General features: G+C 39.3%; 4 protein-coding genes across 4 annotated transcripts; 1 reads left to right on the top strand and 3 right to left on the bottom strand.

Annotated features, from left to right (window-relative positions):
* Window positions 1-10,800: 10,800 nt before the first annotated feature.
* On the bottom strand, window positions 10,801-11,194 carry LOC135703805 (histone H2B-like). The gene has a single exon (XM_065225129.1). The coding sequence runs from the start codon at window positions 11,180-11,182 to the stop codon at window positions 10,808-10,810; it is 375 nt and encodes a 124-aa protein (XP_065081201.1). The 5' UTR covers window positions 11,183-11,194; the 3' UTR covers window positions 10,801-10,807.
* Window positions 11,195-13,484: 2,290 nt separating this feature from the next.
* Window positions 13,485-13,863, bottom strand: LOC135703838 (histone H4). The gene has a single exon (XM_065225164.1). It carries the CDS (start codon window positions 13,837-13,839, stop codon window positions 13,528-13,530), a length of 312 nt encoding a protein of 103 aa, XP_065081236.1. The 5' UTR covers window positions 13,840-13,863; the 3' UTR covers window positions 13,485-13,527.
* A 2,000-nt stretch (window positions 13,864-15,863) lies between these two features.
* On the bottom strand, window positions 15,864-16,378 carry LOC135703900 (histone H2A). Its single transcript, XM_065225269.1, has one exon. It carries the CDS (start codon window positions 16,323-16,325, stop codon window positions 15,951-15,953), a length of 375 nt encoding a protein of 124 aa, XP_065081341.1. The 5' UTR covers window positions 16,326-16,378; the 3' UTR covers window positions 15,864-15,950.
* Window positions 16,379-16,595: 217 nt separating this feature from the next.
* LOC135703913 (histone H2B-like) lies at window positions 16,596-17,012 on the top strand. Its single transcript, XM_065225282.1, has one exon. It carries the CDS (start codon window positions 16,596-16,598, stop codon window positions 16,968-16,970), a length of 375 nt encoding a protein of 124 aa, XP_065081354.1. The 3' UTR covers window positions 16,971-17,012.
* The last annotated feature ends 1,047 nt before the right edge of the window (window positions 17,013-18,059 follow it).

Below are 18,059 nucleotides of genomic sequence, written 5' to 3'. Positions count from 1 at the left end.
GATGATGGTGAACAAAAATCTCGAAACATGCGCCAATTCGTTTCGATGCACATGCACACGCACTGTGCGCATACTTCCGAAGGCGTTCAGTGTGCGGAAGAATCCGGCAAGCGCGCCAAATGGTGAGCATTTTTTCGATTTGGGATTTTCGAAGAATAAAATGATTATGTCGAATGTAGAGATGAGCAGAACAGACGTTATAGAAATGTGATGAATTAGATAGAAAAAGCTGCCATCAAGGGCATGCTGTATATAGTCCGTCTAGCTCACGTTGATTTTGGTACCCAGTTTCTGGTTGGTGTGCCCCAAAACTGGTGGAATGGGGCAGAGGGCTCGTTGAGATCAATGAGCTAGTTTTGAAATTTCGATACTAAATTCAAAGTTTCGATCTGTTTTAAATATTTTTACAAGACAGTTAGTACTGTGCTACAATAAACTGATCAATTGGAAGCCTAATCAATTTATTTACTGGTGTTTTATGATGATCAAATCCAAACCATTGCACTATGTTGAATCTATGATGTATAAGCAAAAAAAATGTCCTTCGCATCGCCCTGGCTGCAATAAGTATATTAAGAACTGAACAAGTATAATAGAATGAAAAATTACACACTAAGTATTTTGACCATCCCTAAACAGAAACATCAAAAAGATGCCTCAATGCTCAGAAGAAGCTGCATCCAAAGCGGCTTTTCATTTGGGCTTCCAAATGCTCTGGCTTTTTTATCTGCCTTAATGATCTTTTATCACGGCATGATGCTACAATGGATTAAACGTTTGATCAAATGAGCCATTTTGGTAATTAGCTTTATGACGGATGATTGTACAGAATCTCAATAAATTTGACCATAAATATTACTTTTGTTATGGATCTGTAATTTAATATCCATTAAGTAATTCAATTGCAACTCAAAACATCAAATTCACGGTTGTTATTATGTGTGTGTGTGTGTGTGTACAATCTAACCCCCACTGTCCGGCAGTGTTATTATGGAAGAAAACTGCTTTTTATTACCCTTAAATTAAAGCAGGTTAAGTCCGGGAGTTAGAAGGTGTTAGCTCTATTGCAGCTCCAGTGACCCATTTCAGAATGCCTGGTAATTCACGACCACTCCGAGGTCACTTTTACTTACAATAAGCCCCGCATGTTCACTTTACCTTTATCAAATGGATAATGGTATAATAAACACACTTCCAGATCCAAAAAAATTTATTTCCAAATCTGGCACGTATATAGTTTTCAAATTTGTTCCACTGTAATAAATCGATTTGAATGGACATTTCTTACCAATTTTGTTTCCAATACCTCTTGATTCATCTGCTGACAGCACTTACTGACCCTTACCGGCGACCAACTCGTCTGCCCGCAAAAGCAACAACGCCTAAATCTCAAAGCTCTTTGGACGTCCCCTCGAAAATGCAATCGAGATATGTATAAGAACAATCTTCAACTGGAACGTACTCACCAAATCAATACATCCGGGAGTACATTCACGATGCTTATTTTTGTCTCGCATGCCCGTCGTCGTCGAACGGCAAAAAAGGGAACTTGGTGAGCAATTTTGTGATTTTTCACTGAACGGAATTTTCACTGAACATAAACCGCGAATTTACGAATTTCACCACTCCCAACTGCGAAACACGTTCAGAAGCACTTTTGGTACACTTTCGATATAAAAGTTGCAATCGAGCCAACATCAACACCGATTGTGCGAACTCTTTCACGCACCTTGCAGCGCGTAAATAAACTGAAATTAAAAATTATCACTCGCGATGCCACGAATTTCTGGTCCGGGAGAAAATCAAATAACGCAGATTACGACATCTCTTCTGATGCTTGCTAACATGTTGAATCACGTTTTCTTTCTATATTCTAAAACTTCCCGGAAAGCGAGAAAACTACCAATGACACACGTATAAACGTCCGGGAGGCAGAGCGCCAGCGCTAATCCGGCAAATGCAGCCGAAAACTATGAACGCGAACGCGAACCGTATCCAAAGGCGTTCGAAACTGCACTCATCAAATTCACGGTTGTTATTATGCTTTGATAATTTGGCCAAAGACCTTAATCTTCTTGGCTTATGAATGAAACATCTAACTGATACTGTTGTATACCCGCAAAAGTGGTCTTTTTTAGCACTAACTTCATGAATTTGAATATTGTGTAGCAAGCGAAATGATATTCATTGCCTAGGTGAGAGTTCGATAAAATTTACATCTGAAAAAGTTCCTAAATCTTTCTTGGAATCTTAATCACCTCATCCATAATTGCATTTAATATCTTTATTACTATTCCATAGAGTAAGCAACTTCTGGTGAATCAGTTTTCAAACGACCAACAACGGCGCTGGCCACGTCCTTACGGTCATTGGGGAAGAGGGAATTTATGATAATGGAAAAGGTAACAGATCAGGATTCACCATGGTAAGTTATGTGATCATTGGTTTGCATAACGACTCTAATAACCCTATAATATGAAGGAGCTTGGGAATGAACCATTGACACAGATTAGTAGTGATCTGAACCCTTATATCGCGTCCCTGATTGAGTTACTGTTATTACTATTCTGCAGGAAAACGACACCAAAGAAGCCATGCTGAATGGATGACCTCTCTGGAAGGGTTTAATAGAGATTTATGACCAACACACTTTTCATCAGTGTTCAGAAAATCATTCTCAAATATCGCTCATTGAGCTTCTCTGCACAGAACAGAAATGAAAGTGCGAAAGAATAAGTGCACAGTGTTCTTTATAGTTAGACCCTCATTTTTATGACAATGAATTCTAGGGTGGTTCTTAATATCGTTGAAATCAAAAATCTAACTTTTTTGTTTGAAGAAATTAAGGTATACATTCTCCGGCAAAGTTTTAGCTGTGCTAATTTAAAGCAACCTAGTATAAAAACAATTGTATCTCATGAATTGACCGATTTAGACCAATTTTCTTAAATTGAGTAAAGGTGGTTTTATCAAGTTTTCTTATTTTAAATTTCTCAGCAAATGTGTCTTCAAATAAATTTTAGATCTTTTGAAGGCGCAAAATTTTGCTCCACAGAGCTTGTATATATCTTTTGCCGATCAAGAATTATTGACGTTTTGCAACTTATAGGCCTTTTTCAAATGCTAATATCTCTGGTTGGGGCAAACAAAAACAAAATAAAAATTTACGGTATTTGAACGGACGTATGTTATTCTCAAGAATATGAGTTTATTAATTTTTTTACTATCAGTTGTGTATCTTTTTTATTATAAGAGATACAGACAACCACTCTCCTCTCCATATAAACCATACATCTTAAAAAGTTTTGAAAGTTTTTGTGAGATGACTTTCATGAAAAATTTGAAATAAAAAAGTTAGTTTGACCAGGAAATTGGAACTAGGAAACCAGGAAATTAAGAACTATTAAAAATTATCTTTTCAAAAAGTTTACTTATTGAAGAAATCAAATTTATTGGACGGTAGCTAGAAGCTTCAGCTGTATTTTTATCCGGCCTCATAGTTGGAACAACTTTTGCATTTTTCCATATATCAGGAAAGTATGGCTGGAAACATTTGTTAAATAATTTTACCAATAAAGACAAGGTACTCTCTGGAAGTTTTTCGATGAGGAAATAGAAAATTCCATAATCACCTGGAGCTTTCATATTAAGAAACTTTTTAGTTATAGATCTTCCTTCGTCCAAATCAGTCCCCCAGGAATCATCAAACATTTTTTCCCGGGAAAAAATATTCAGATAATCCCGAGCAACCTTATTCTCAATAGAACTTGTAAGACCCAAACTAAAATTATGGGAGCTGCTTAGCAAGTTTCTGAGCTGTTCCCGAATTTGTGATCAAAATTTTTCTACTTTTTTTAAGCGCTGGGATAGGTTTTTGAGATTTTTTCAAAAAATTTGTGAGTTTCCAAAAGGGTTTGTAACTCGGGTCTAATTTCGAAACATTATTTTCAAAAGTTTTGTTCCTCAGGGCAGAAAATCGCTTTTAAATTTGTTTTTGCAAATCCCGCCAGATAACTTTCATGACAGGATCGCGTGTTCTTTGATATTACCTCCTACGGACATTTTTTAGACGGATCAAGAGCTGAAGATCGTCGTCTATTATAATTGAATCGAATTTAAACTCGCATTCTGGAACTGAGGCAACTCTTGCTTCAACTATAGAAGTTGTCAGAGATTCAAGAGCATAATTAATTTCATCTTTGGTTTGCAAAGGAATGTTTGGATCAAAGCTCTATATTAATTGAAAATAGAGCTTTTGGGATTAGAAATTATTTCCTGGGATATTTCAAAAGTTACTGGAAGGTGATCAGAACCGAAGTCAGCATGGGTAACCAATTGGCTACAAAGTTGACATGAATCAGTTAAGACCAAATCAACAGTTGAGGGATTTCTTGCAGAAGAAAAGCATGTTGGACTGTTTGGATATTGAATAGTGTAATAACCTGCAGAACAATCAACAAACAGAATATTACCATTGGAATTGCTTTGAGCATTATTCCATGAGCGGTGTTTTGCATTAAAATCACCAATAATGAAGAATTTAGACCTATGAGGGGTAGGTTTCTGAAGGACATCCTTGATAAAATAGGCAGCTATACGTAAGTGGTCCAAATTTTGTTTCAACAGAAAGTTTCAAAAACTTTGATTTCAAATGAGGAAAGAATTTGATGATAAATCTATGAAAAATGATGGCTACGCCATCACTGGCTCCTATAAGACGATCATCTCGATAAATAAAATAGTTTGCGTCTCTTTTAACCTTATGGTCAGGTTTGAAAAACGTTTCAGTTATAACGGCAACATGCACGTTATGAACTCTCATAAAGTTAAATAGCTCGTCTTCATTATCTTTAAGAGATCGACCATTCCAATTTAAAATATTGAATGCTTTAAAATCTATTACTGAATTTCAAAGTCAAAACCGAGGTCAGGACAATATTGTTCGCAAATTTACTCCAGTTTGAATAGCATCAAACATGGAATTATATTTAAGCATATCAGTAATCATTTCAATTAATAATATCTGTAAAAATTCCATTTTAGGAGCAGTAATGATTCCTAAGTCGAAATTTTAAAAGTTTCCGTTAGAACTACGTTTGCTAGTATTTTGATTTCTACTAGCTGCAATAGCAGCATAGGGAACTCATTTACACTCTGAACATTGTTAGCAGAAAGGGTGATATTTGTACCTACGGGTACGAATGTCGAATGTCGTTAACAGTAGAATAATTTGTACCTCGTCGGTAACGTGGAGCGTTTCCTACCTGTCACTTGGATCGAATTGGAATTTGAGGTTTTCACCACAATTTGAAGGATTTTTCTTCAGAGGACAGTCGTCCTTTGCATGAGAGAAACCCCCATAATTCATATATTTAACTGGCATGTAGCAGATTTTGGTACCTTGATCCCATCCCTCATCCCTCATCAAGGTTATTTAGTTCACTTGACTTGAAGTCAACTAAATAAAAATAATTTGCGTTCCGTGAATCGCCAGGACGAGATTTAATTTTCATTTTGATTACTTGGGCTGACTCTAAGTAATTTAGGCGATTGATATTTGATCTGATCCAAAGATTCACCACTGGGACAACCTTGAACAGACGTTCAGGTGTGGTGTCTTAATTAAAAAAATGTGTGTTGTTTCTCATTAAGATACTTGAAACTTTGAGGGCGGTATAAATCGGGTTGATCATTCCCTTTACAAAACTCCCCCGTTGAGGAGTGATGGTAAGGGGTGTCCCTCCACCACGAGGGGGACGACTCTATCTACGATGCAGGAAAGATTGTGTTTTGCTGTGGCTAGCTGCGTGCACGCTGAGTAGATAGAAAGAAGATTGATGATGATTCTGAAGATTTCCTGCAAAAAGATGATGCGCGATGCAAGTAGATGCGAGAAATGGAAGAAGATTTTTCGAAGATTGATTCGCTAGTTGGAGATTTGTTAAGCATCTAAACTTGAGATTTAGATGTGTCGCCCCCCTCGCTCCAATACCACTGGCAAAAGTAAACAGTGTGCGGAAACAGTTCTATCGATTGTATCATCTCATCATTTATCGTATAAAATGTCCAGTTCAAGTTTGATATTTGACTATGTGATTAAGTATTTTCCAAAGTGATTCAAAACACTTTTGAAGTCAGTCAGTTCTTTCTGAGGTTTCCAAACATTTTGAAACATTTTTTTTTCAAGGTGAAGCAATATTCAAATCAGTGTTGCAATAATTGCCTATGTGCCAATCATAATATAAAATTTTATCAATACTTTGAATGTATGACTGTGGGCATCAATAGTGTGGTTCAAAACATCGATTTAACTCCACCAAGCTCAATCAACATTTGTGACCGTTAAAAGTTTGCGTTGCGGTGACGAAAATTTTTACAGTTAGACAGTTGACTTAGCTGTCACTTTGCCGCAACGCGTCAGATACAGATCAAATGTGGGTGGCCCTTTATGATGAAAACACAATTCCAAAAATTAAACACCCACATGTATCAGGTAAAATTTGCATCAATTCTTCTTTCTACTTATTCCCTGTGACAATTGACCATCGAGGGTTTCGTGAGCTATCACGATTTTAAGATTTTAAGTGATCTTCTCCTGAAGCGTTGGGAATCTGAAAATGTTTGTGCAACTTCATAAGGTTTTGGATGAGTTCCGTTCCGACAGTTAAGGAGGAGAGCTGTAGCGTATTAACGGTAGGGTGATGGTGAGCTAAAGCAAGGGCCCCCAATTTGAAGCCCCCCCCCCCCTACCCCCCACAGTTCAGAGAGATCAATCATATCCTTCTCAATAGTGTAATAGAAATTAATCGACGGTTAATGTGGTTTTTGAATCGAACACTAAAGCTTTGAAAATTTGAAACAATAAGTCGTACAATGAATCCTGATGAATGTGGGCGTCTTAGTGGAATACCTATATAATGAGAGAGAGAAGGATTAGTATTTTCCATTTAATTCCACTACTTTATTTGCTTATCCTTGACAGATACGCGTATTTCGTCTACAATGTGCAGACTGCTTCAGTGTCTTGTACTAATACTCGACTGAAGAAAAACATCGCATTTACCGAATATATATTAACACAGGTACATTTTCACTTAGAAACTAGGTAAACTTAAATTTATTTTTCTATAGGAACTTGTAGTAACTTGAAAAGCCATGTGTGTCCGTTTCCTTGATCCCTGTTGAGTAAAGTTGAATTACGTTGTTTGTTGATCTCGAGGCTTTCTGCAACATCCAATTTCCATGGTGTAGATACGGTTCGTAAAATCGTGATGTCCTCCGTCGATAGTTGGTGGTCCTCTGTGAAGATGTGTTCTGCAACCTTTGATTTGAAATCATATGTTAGGCCTTTTTCCTCTTGCTTTTTGGCCTTATTAACCTCCGCTATATGTTCTTTAAAACTAGTTGCTAAAGTTCTCTTGGTTTGTCCTACATATACTTTGTTACAATGATTACAGCTTATTTTATATACACCTGCTTTACCTAAAACATTAACTGGGTCTTTAGTGGATCCTAACAATGATTTCAACTGGTTATGTCTACTGGTGAAAACTAAATCTAATCCGAATTGTTTTAACTGTGGTCTTAGCTTACAAGTAATATCTTGATCAAATGGAACGGACACTCGTTTCAATGGTTCAGGTGCTGTGGTGAGGGTTGTAAATAATCTCCTTTGTAGAATTCTCGCTTTTTTTATCGATGATTGCCTGGATTGTGGTCACCTTGTATCCGTTGAGTCTTGCTGTTTCGAAGATGTTCTGTAATTCCTTAACCTTTGGAAGAGTGGAAGAGTCTGCATTCGGTGAATCATGTGGTGAAAGGCGGCCATTTTCAGCTGGAACGAATGGTTGGAAGTATAAAGGATAACTATTTTGGTGCTTGTTGGTTTCCTGTAAATTTCGTATTCAAGCGAGGAAGATGATGACGATTCCCTGATGACTAGAAGATCGAGAAATGCGAGTTTCCCGTCTTTTTCTACCTCGTGAGTGAATTTGATATCCTTATGAATTCTGTTGATCTCATCTAAAATTTGTGGAAGGGCTTCCCGTTTAACTACGCTGAAGATATCGTCAACAAACCTCCACCAACGGTTTGGTAATAGTCCTTTCTCCTTCAGGATTGTCTCCTAGTTGGCCATGAAAAGTTCACACAAGAAGGGGGATAGTAAATATGCGCTTATGCCGTAGTTGTGCCATAAAAGCAACTTTATATCTTTAATTCCCCTTCGTAATGGCCTTCAACTCAACTCCGATTAGAAATAGAATTAAGTATATTTGGTTACAAACAATGTACAATGAATTTCCGGCTAATGCAATTGAGCCTTCCAAATAAACGCAATAGAAAAAAAATAATGTCCTGAAATTTTCTCATCTATGAGGTACTCAGGTTGTAAGTGATTAACGATCTTACGAATATGAGTAAACGGAACTCAAATATGAGTTCGATTAATCGGCTGTGTGGACTGAAAGTTGTGACGGTCAATGAAAAGCTGCCCATCAGCCGTGACGTCTACATGTGATTTGCGGAATTTCATTAGCGATACATCATTGTATACAAGATTGCATACAACTTCGTATAAGAAGTTGGATATACATTAGGTTGGCCCAAAATTGCACTTTGCCAGGAATCATCCTCCAAATGATAACTTTTGTATGACGGAAACTTTGGGAAATGTTGTTTAGAGGTCACCTCAAGAGATTTTTGCTAAAAGTAAATTTTTTATAGCAAACATAAAAATTGAGATATCGATTTCCGGTCCTAGAATAAAAAAATGATTAAATATTCAATAATATGGGTATTCTCAGCACGGAAATGACGTTTGTACATCTTTCGAAAAAGTATTGCCATAAAATACGCGTAGCTACTTAGGTTTAATGCCCTGCCCGGGTTTTTGTTTTAGTCAGAAGAGCAGATCAACGGGCATGCAATAAATAAAATTTTCTCGCTTCCCTGTTGCTGAGCTGCTATGTTTTCTACCATTTTTCCCATAAATATCCCGAATGCTATACAGAATTAATTCGCATTTCAAAGCGATCGATAACATTAACATCTTAATTCACACTTAATTATATTTTAATTCCCGCACAACACCGGGAATCTCAGTTTGGAATAAAATTCGCAATACCTATTTAATAGTTTTTTTTTTATAATTAGTGCTACGGGGATCATGTCAATCAACATAAACATCAACAGAAACTGTTCCGAATTCAAATTAATTTAAAAATTTGATAATTTTTATATCAATATTTGAAACAATAAAAATATATAAAAAAAAATAAAAACCCTATATGGAAAATAAAAAATATGCAATCTGTGGCTGTCGGTCCTGTGTCTAGGAGCGTTACATACAGACGCCGGTCTGTTATTATAATTAATAGATATATACAAACATTAACTTGTACACTAGCGCCGCGTAGTGAATGAATTCTCAGCTAATCTTCCCACCTTTCCAAAGGGCTTGGTCATCTGAACAACTTCGCCCAAGACAGAAAACTTCTAAATGGCTAGGATCTCAAGATATAGCATAAGCTGGAAGTACAAATGCACACTAGCGCCACGTAGTAAATAAATTCTCAACTTGTTTGCCCACCATCTAGAAGGTTTTGGTCAAATGAAGAACTTTGTCCAAGACAGCAATTCTCTAGGTGGCCAAGATCTCAATATATAGCTTATACAAATATTGCCTTGTACACTAGCGCCACGCTGGGAATAAATTCTTTACTAATCTGCCCACCGTCCGAATGATCTTAGTGACTTGCACAACTTTATCCAAGACAAAAACTTTCTAGATAGCTCGGATCTCAAGATATAGCTTATACAAATATTCACTTGCGCACTAGCGCTGCGTAGTGAATGAATTCTCAATTAATCTATCCACCGTCCAAAAGGTCTTAGTCACTTGAACAACTTTGCCGAAAACAGAAACTTTCTAGATGGCCAGGATCCCAAGATATAGCTTAAGCAGAAAATACACATGCACACTAGCGCCGCGTAGAGAGAGAATTCCAAACAGCTGTCCACCAACCATAAGGCCTTGATCCAATAAATAACTTTTCCCAAGACAGTAACCTTCTATATGTCCAGGATCGCGAGATATTCCATGTTGGAACCAATTAGGCCAAATCCCGTCTGTTACGTGGACGCCATATATGTATGTATGTATGTATTCTAGCACTTTACCACCCACCGTTCCGATTATACAATCGCACCACCCAACTTCACACAGTGTTCCCAAATGAACAGCTGGGAAATATTGCAAAATAATTTAGCATGACTTCTAAATCGAATAACTTTCTTATTTTAAGTTCAATTGGAGTGCTGCCTTCAGCATTAATTTTCAGGAATAGTTGTTCTATGGAACATTAGGTATGGACTTGCTTGCTCTTCTTAAAAGTACCTATTATGTTCAGCATTTAGAAAATTGATTTTCGCCTTACTGAGAGAGAAAAATTTTCTTTTAAAAATGTCAAATGTGGGGTTAAAATGGACTAGGGTTGGGGTAAAATGTACACTCAATGGTCAGGTGTTAGGTCATTCTGCCAAAGAACGTTACGTAGATTGAATTATTAGCATAGGCTTCAAGAAGATGCCACGGGGGTATTGTCATAAATTAAGGTAGAAATAAGAGGTACATGATCAGCACAGTGATATTTAACGTTTTTCCAACGATACAAGTATTTGCGCATTTTGCCCCCTCCCCCCATCCCCTACATTCAAACTAAAAAGTTATTATTTTTGAACTCTTTTGCACTGAAAATTGATTTGTGGCCCTGAAAAGGGCCGATTGATTGTTTAGTTTGGTACGAATCTACTTGGAGCTGGTATATTTGGTGACGGCCTTGGTTCCTTCCGAGACGGCGTGCTTGGCCAACTCACCCGGTAGCAGCAGACGGACGGCGGTTTGAATTTCGCGGGAAGTGATTGTCGACCGTTTGTTGTAGTGAGCCAGACGGGATGACTCATTGGCAATACGTTCGAAGATGTCATTGACGAAGCTGTTCATGATGCTCATGGCTTTCGACGAGACTCCGGTGTCCGGGTGGACTTGCTTCAACACCTTGTAGATGTAGATGGCATAGCTTTCCTTCCTGCGCGACTTCCTCTTCTTCTTGTCTCCCTTGACGATGGCCTTCTGAGCCTTGCCGGACTTCTTTGCGGCCTTTCCACTGGTTTTCGGTGCCATAGTAAAGCTGTTGAGTTGGGTAGAGAAACACTAATAATTACGCTTAGACGATGGTGTCTCGTTTTATACCCGTAGCATAACAACCGAAGCTCGTCCTCTTTTCTGTATTTTGCTACCCACTGTATGCATTGTACCCTCCTTGTATTCGTAACATGCTGCAAGACACAGGCAAAAAGAACCCTAGTGTTGTGTAGCTGAAACGGCATTATATTAAACAAGGTATGCAAACGTTTCACAAAGGTGGGAATTCTTCAAAACTGGCCTGATAGGATTAGGAACGTTAAATAATAATTAAACATTTCAAATGAACTAAAGTTGAAAAGACGCATCTGTGTTACTTTATCATTTATACATGTAAACCACACACATTTAAAAATTATTTAATGTCCAAAAAAATACACAAACGTGTTAAAATCAAACGATTTCTGTCAATCCAAAAGAAAACTGTGCCACCAACGAAAAACAAAAACAAAAATGAAAAGTAGTTATAACCACATCACTTAAATTGTAAGAATGTACAGAAATCTAAAAATGGGTTTACTTAACCGATATTCAAACATGCAAAACATAGAACCATCAATAGTGAAATAAACATTGTTTTTTTTTTTAACTTTATTAGAGAGATTTTTAGCCGTTGGCTAGTTCAATAAATATTGAAGATGAACAGCAAGTAGGCTAAATCTCTTGAAATGTAAAAACAGTCAATAATCAATGGAAATTTATCATTATTTTACTCCTAATACTGCTGAAGTGGCTTCTTTTTATCCTTGAGTTCATTTTCTACACCAGGATGACTCAGGAAAACTCTGACATATGTTAAATACGAGAATTACTTATTGAAAAAAAAAAAAAACACTTCAGGAGATCTACAGCTGCAAATTAGTAAGAAGCTCACTATCAGAGGCCAACTTGAAGATAGTACAAATAAGAAAGTTCAACAACTTATAAAAGCAGCTTGATTTCAAAAAGCCATTTGAAAATGTATAGTTTTGTCGATGTTGAAGTCAGTTCAAAATCTCGAATCCAAAATAAAAGTAATAAATAAATATTGAAAATCATAGAATGGATAATTGTATTCGCCTGATTTTCGATACAATGTTTACACAGCATCTGGAAAAGGGAACAGCAAAATAAAATAAAAATAAAGTGATCCTGGAATTTATTAATTCTAAATTTTCAAACGCTATTTCGTAAAACGCTTTTTTTTTGTGGTAGTATTTCCAATGGATGTATGTATTGAATATAACCAAGAATATAAGTGTCTGTCTTGTCGTATTCGATTTGTTTGTTTTCGATCATTATCATCATAAAATGCAAAGAGATCTCTTTTTGTATTTGCATTCAATTGAATTTTATTTATTCGTTTTTGTTTGATACCACTTTTCGGTGTTCGGGTTATTTTAATATTCTTAATGTTTCAAATTGTTCCTTCTTATCGGTTTGTTTAACAGTTTGAACAATATCATTTTGTTCGGTTTAATTTTAATTTTTTACTTGTCTTCCAATTTAAACTTACTATTTATACTATATACATCCTATATTGACCAAATCTAGCAATAGATATTTCTAATCGAAAGTCATGCTAAAACTTGGGCTCGGTGGCATCTTTCGTAATCATGCACGATTTTTTTTCTATAAGTAAGCACTTAAATATCCAATGATACTTATCATTCTGATCAACGCTTCTTTTCCTAAGACCGGCTTTTCTTGCCGGGATCCCGATTGACCATCTCTTCTACCAGTTTTCGCTTGATTCCATCGAATTTACATTTTCAATCCGTTGGCTTTGTTTTTCATCAAGGATGCCAGAGACGAAACGGTTTCCGTTCGGTTATATTCCTGGTGATCAGGCAAACTATCCAAAGCTGCCGTCAGTGACACCGGTACATTTGGTACTGCCTTTGTTATCCCGTTCGTCTGAAGCTACCAAAGCAGGCGTGATTTCAGCTATGCGGATGGAACAATAATTACCGCAAAATTAATTGATTTAATTCAATCTCCGATGGTATGATCCTGTAGGATTTCATTCTCAGTTTGAATCTTGTAAAAACATTGTTAACATTACTTGGAAACATTAAGGAAATTAGGATTTACTTTCCATTCTTACCGGTGCTACATTTCTGTTCATATTTGCTATTTGTTATTGAATAAAGAAATTACTACAACAACACGTACCACACATTTTTCTTATCCCAAACTTGAAAATATGTGCAATTTGACAGATGATCTCAAGTTTATCTCCACTACTGCTACAGCACAATTTAAAGTTGCAAATTAAATCTCTTTTAATTCATTTTGTGGCCCTGAAAAGGGCCGTTTTTGTTGCCAGAGTTGATGATGCTGATTTAACCTCCGAAACCATACAGAGTGCGTCCTTGACGCTTCAGAGCGTAGACAACGTCCATAGCCGTGACGGTTTTACGCTTGGCATGTTCAGTGTAGGTGACGGCATCCCGGATCACATTTTCAAGGAAAACCTTCAGAACACCTCGGGTTTCCTCGTAAATCAGACCCGAGATACGCTTGACACCACCACGACGAGCCAGACGACGGATAGCGGGCTTGGTAATACCCTGGATGTTATCACGCAGAACCTTGCGATGACGCTTGGCACCTCCTTTACCGAGTCCTTTGCCTCCCTTGCCACGTCCAGTCATTGTTTATGCTGTTTGATACTGTCTTCGGATACGGTTGAAACGAATGTGATGCTTTCTCCGACCATGAATGCCTCTTTTATACCCACTCGAGGGTTGAATTCTTCTTGCTAGTGTTGTACTCTTGTTCTTCCATGATTTGTGATTGGTTGAAAATAGAAAAGGTATGCTATAAAATAGAGGGGAAGACGGTTCACATTTTTATTCAACAGCATCGACTCATCGTTTTCGCATCGAAAATAAGCATAATGGCTCGTACTAAGCAGACCGCTCGTAAGTCCACCGGAGGCAAGGCTCCTCGCAAACAGCTGGCCACCAAAGCCGCTCGCAAGAGCGCTCCAGCCACCGGAGGAGTGAAGAAGCCTCATCGGTACCGGCCAGGAACCGTCGCCCTGCGTGAGATCCGCCGTTACCAAAAATCGACCGAACTGCTGATCCGCAAGTTGCCTTTCCAACGTCTGGTCCGTGAAATCGCTCAGGACTTCAAGACTGATCTGCGCTTCCAGAGCTCAGCCGTCATGGCCCTGCAGGAAGCCAGCGAGGCCTATCTGGTCGGTCTGTTCGAAGATACCAACCTGTGCGCCATCCACGCCAAGCGTGTCACGATCATGCCAAAGGACATCCAGCTGGCTCGTCGTATCCGTGGTGAACGCGCTTAAATCTCTCCGTCGCAACCTCACAAAACGGCCCTTTTCAGGGCCACTACAAACATTCCACAAGAGAGTTGAGAATGCTTTCAGCAAGCCAGGTAGGGCTACAGGACACATGAACACCAACAAGTTGAACGCTTATTGCACATCGTACAGCAGTTGACCGAACTTGATGATTTAGAAAAAAAAGTTAAAGTCATAACAAATTTTCCGTAGGAGAACCTGCGGAAGGATTTTTACTGTATGATTCACCCCTCAATAGATATTGAATTCGAGTACCCAACAAACAATTTGATTTGATCAACAGCTGAATAAGCCATTTTTAGGTGAAGAAGCTTGTTTTTGCCTGAATAAGCTTTACATTCAATGTTTGTTTGGTAGTAGAACGTGTGTCCTGGTGGTAAGACTTCCCAGCCGCTGACTCAGGCCAACCGAGCACGTTAGCCTGTGTGTTTTTTTAGGACTCTGTACCACGAGGAGGTGCACCGGTGTTACTCGGTGGCGCTCGCTCGCTCGACCCGTATACGAACGTACCGTACCGTGCGCCAGTGGTGTGCAGGGCCATTCTGCGATGAATTGCCAAACCCGACCCATATGCAGCAATACCATGCTTGCTGCTCTACATAAGATATACCCAAACCAGTGTTTTATGTTTGTTGCTCTCGAAATCTTCAAACCAAACCCTAGGAAGGAGATCACTCGGCTCGTTGATCGATGAAGACCGTAACTAAATGCGCGTCAGAAAGTGAACTACAGGACACATGAACACCGACAAATTGAACGCATATTGCATATCGTATAACAGTAAGATAAAACCATTTTTGATGCCTATACAATACATAGCTTCTTCAGAACTAGCGGTTCGAGGAAAACCTCTTTTGATGTTACAAGTCAGAAAATTACTCAATTTATTGCAGGTAAACAGTTCACTTCCAAAGTGAAGATTAATGTACGCTTACCGGGATTCAGTCAAGGAGTTATTTTAGTTCCAGGGTTACTACTGTTGATGTCTTTGTGGGACTTTAACCGTAATGGTTACTCATTCCACTCGGGTTACTGCTGCCTAATCAATCATTCTAAATATCACACCACACTTCAAATTGAACATTACGCTCACCACTATTGATCACCACACTTGAACTTTAATCTCAGCCGTCATCTGCTCTTTTCCTGTTAATTAATTTCTTTCCACTGCATCAATTCACGCCAAAGGTCCAATAATAACTGCCCAGAGCAATCTAATCTTTGGTGGTATTTATATGAAATAGTCAACAAAGAAAACATGTTTCGTCTCTTATTTTACTGTACAGAGGTGGACCTCATCGGAAAAAAAATTCACAATGATAATATGACTTCATTTCGATCATAAGAAATGCCAATACAACAAACTCTTTAGTTGGGAAAATCAAATTGGTCGTCCTGAAAAGGACGGTTTTGTATGTTGGGTGCGGTCTCCGATAAAATTTAAGCCTTCTTTTCGGTCTTCTTGGGCAACAGGACGGCCTGGATGTTTGGCAGGACACCACCCTGGGCGATGGTCACTCCGGACAGCAGTTTGTTCAACTCCTCATCGTTGCGAATGGCCAACTGCAGGTGACGTGGAATAATTCTGGTCTTCTTGTTGTCACGAGCGGCGTTTCCTGCCAACTCCAGAACTTCAGCGGCCAGATATTCCATCACGGCAGCCAAGTAGACGGGAGCACCGGCACCAACGCGCTCGGCGTAGTTGCCCTTCCTGAGCAGACGGTGAATACGACCGACTGGGAACTGCAATCCAGCGCGGCTCGAGCGGGACTTTGCCTTTCCCTTAACTTTTCCTCCTTTGCCACGGCCAGACATGGTTCGATGTAGTAGGGTAGATTACGATGTGAAAATGAAACGAACAGCTAAATGCTGAGCTTGTACTGATGTCGTTTTAGCTCGTCGACGGTGCTTTTATACCTGCGTCGAGCAGCATATTATGAGTATAAGGCGGGTAGCATAAAACTTGTTTTGACTAAAATACATAGAAGGGGACGAGTGTCGTTTATACCCGTAGCATATAAAACGAGACACCATCGTCTAAACGAAATTATTCGCGTTTTCTGTACTCAAGTTAACAGCTTTACTATGGCACCGAAAACCAGTGGAAAGGCCGCCAAGAAGTCCGGCAAGGCCCAGAAAGTCATCGTCAAGGGCGACAAGAAGAAGAGGAGGCAACGCAGGAAGGAAAGCTATGCTATCTACATCTACAAGGTGTTGAAGCAGGTCCACCCGGACACCGGAGTCTCGTCGAAGGCCATGAGCATCATGAACAGCTTCGTCAATGACATCTTCGAGCGTATCGCTGCTGAGTCGTCCCGTCTGGCTCAGTACAACAAAAGGTCGACGATCACCTCTCGCGAAATCCAAACCGCTGTCCGTCTGCTGCTGCCGGGTGAATTGGCCAAGCACGCCGTCTCAGAAGGAACCAAGGCCGTCACCAAATATACCAGCTCCAAGTAGATTCGTACCAAACGAAACAATCAAACGGCCCTTTTCAGGGCCACAAATCAATTTCTAGTGTGAAAGAGTTCAATTTAGAATGCATTTTTTAATATGAGTACATTTTATATTGTATAGAGCAATGTAAGCAGAGGCTGTTGTGTTTGTCATTAAGATTTCATACTTATGAAGTTAACAACAATTCCTTAAATGTTTTATTCAAGACATGAACTTGAAATAAGAAAGTTATTTAATTTAGAATCCTTGCTAATACATTTTGCATTATTTCCCAGCTGTTTATTTGGGAACACTGCGATGTTGGGTGGTTAAATGGCAAAATCGGAACGATGGGTGGTATGGTGCTGCAATAACATATGTGTTTGGGAGGGATTTCTGTTTACTGACTTTAACATAGAAAATCTGCAGGTTCTCATGTTTTGAAATCCAATATGGCAGCTTCCAATTACCCGACGTTCTTTAATGGGAGACACGCCACCGCTATCGATGTTTCTACGGTCAGCCGTTCCATGGCTGGAAAGGTTACGTGGTGTACCAACGCTGACCTGTACGGCAGCGATCACTACCCGATCCAGATCCAACTCTCATCTTCCACAGCCCCAGAAACCACCCGTAGACCACGCTGGATGTATGACAAAGCCGAATGGGAGGTGTACAGGAACGCCATTCTCACCGGTATCCAGGAGCAGAATCCAGGCAATATCCCCGACCTTACGAAACTAATCCTCGAAGCAGCCGTCGCCTCAATACCCAAAACCAGCAGCATCCCCGGACGGAAGGCTCTCAGATGGTGGTCCGACGAAACCAAGGCAGCGGTGAAGGCCCGACGAAAGGCCCTCCGTAAGGTGAGAAAGACTAGACCAGACGACCCTGACAGAGACGGCATCCTCGAACGTTACCGTGAACTTCACATCCAATGCCGGAAAACGATTCGAAGTGCCAAGCAAGAGAGCTGGACGAACTTTCTCGACAGCATCGACGCTTCCCAGTCCTCGGCAGACATTTGGAACCGGGTAAATGCGCTAAGCGGAAAGAGACGTTCAGCCCCACTGCAAGTGCAGTCCGGTGGCATCACCGTATCAGAGCCAACAG

Source organism: Ochlerotatus camptorhynchus, unplaced genomic scaffold (genome assembly GCF_037179485.1).
Source record: "Ochlerotatus camptorhynchus isolate MF236.1 unplaced genomic scaffold, CSIRO-AGI_Acam_v1.1 ptg000222l, whole genome shotgun sequence".
Classification (NCBI taxonomy): Eukaryota; Metazoa; Arthropoda; class Insecta; order Diptera; family Culicidae; genus Ochlerotatus; species Ochlerotatus camptorhynchus.
The sequence above is the reverse complement of the archived record's forward strand: the minus strand, read 5'-3'. Positions and strand labels throughout refer to the sequence as shown.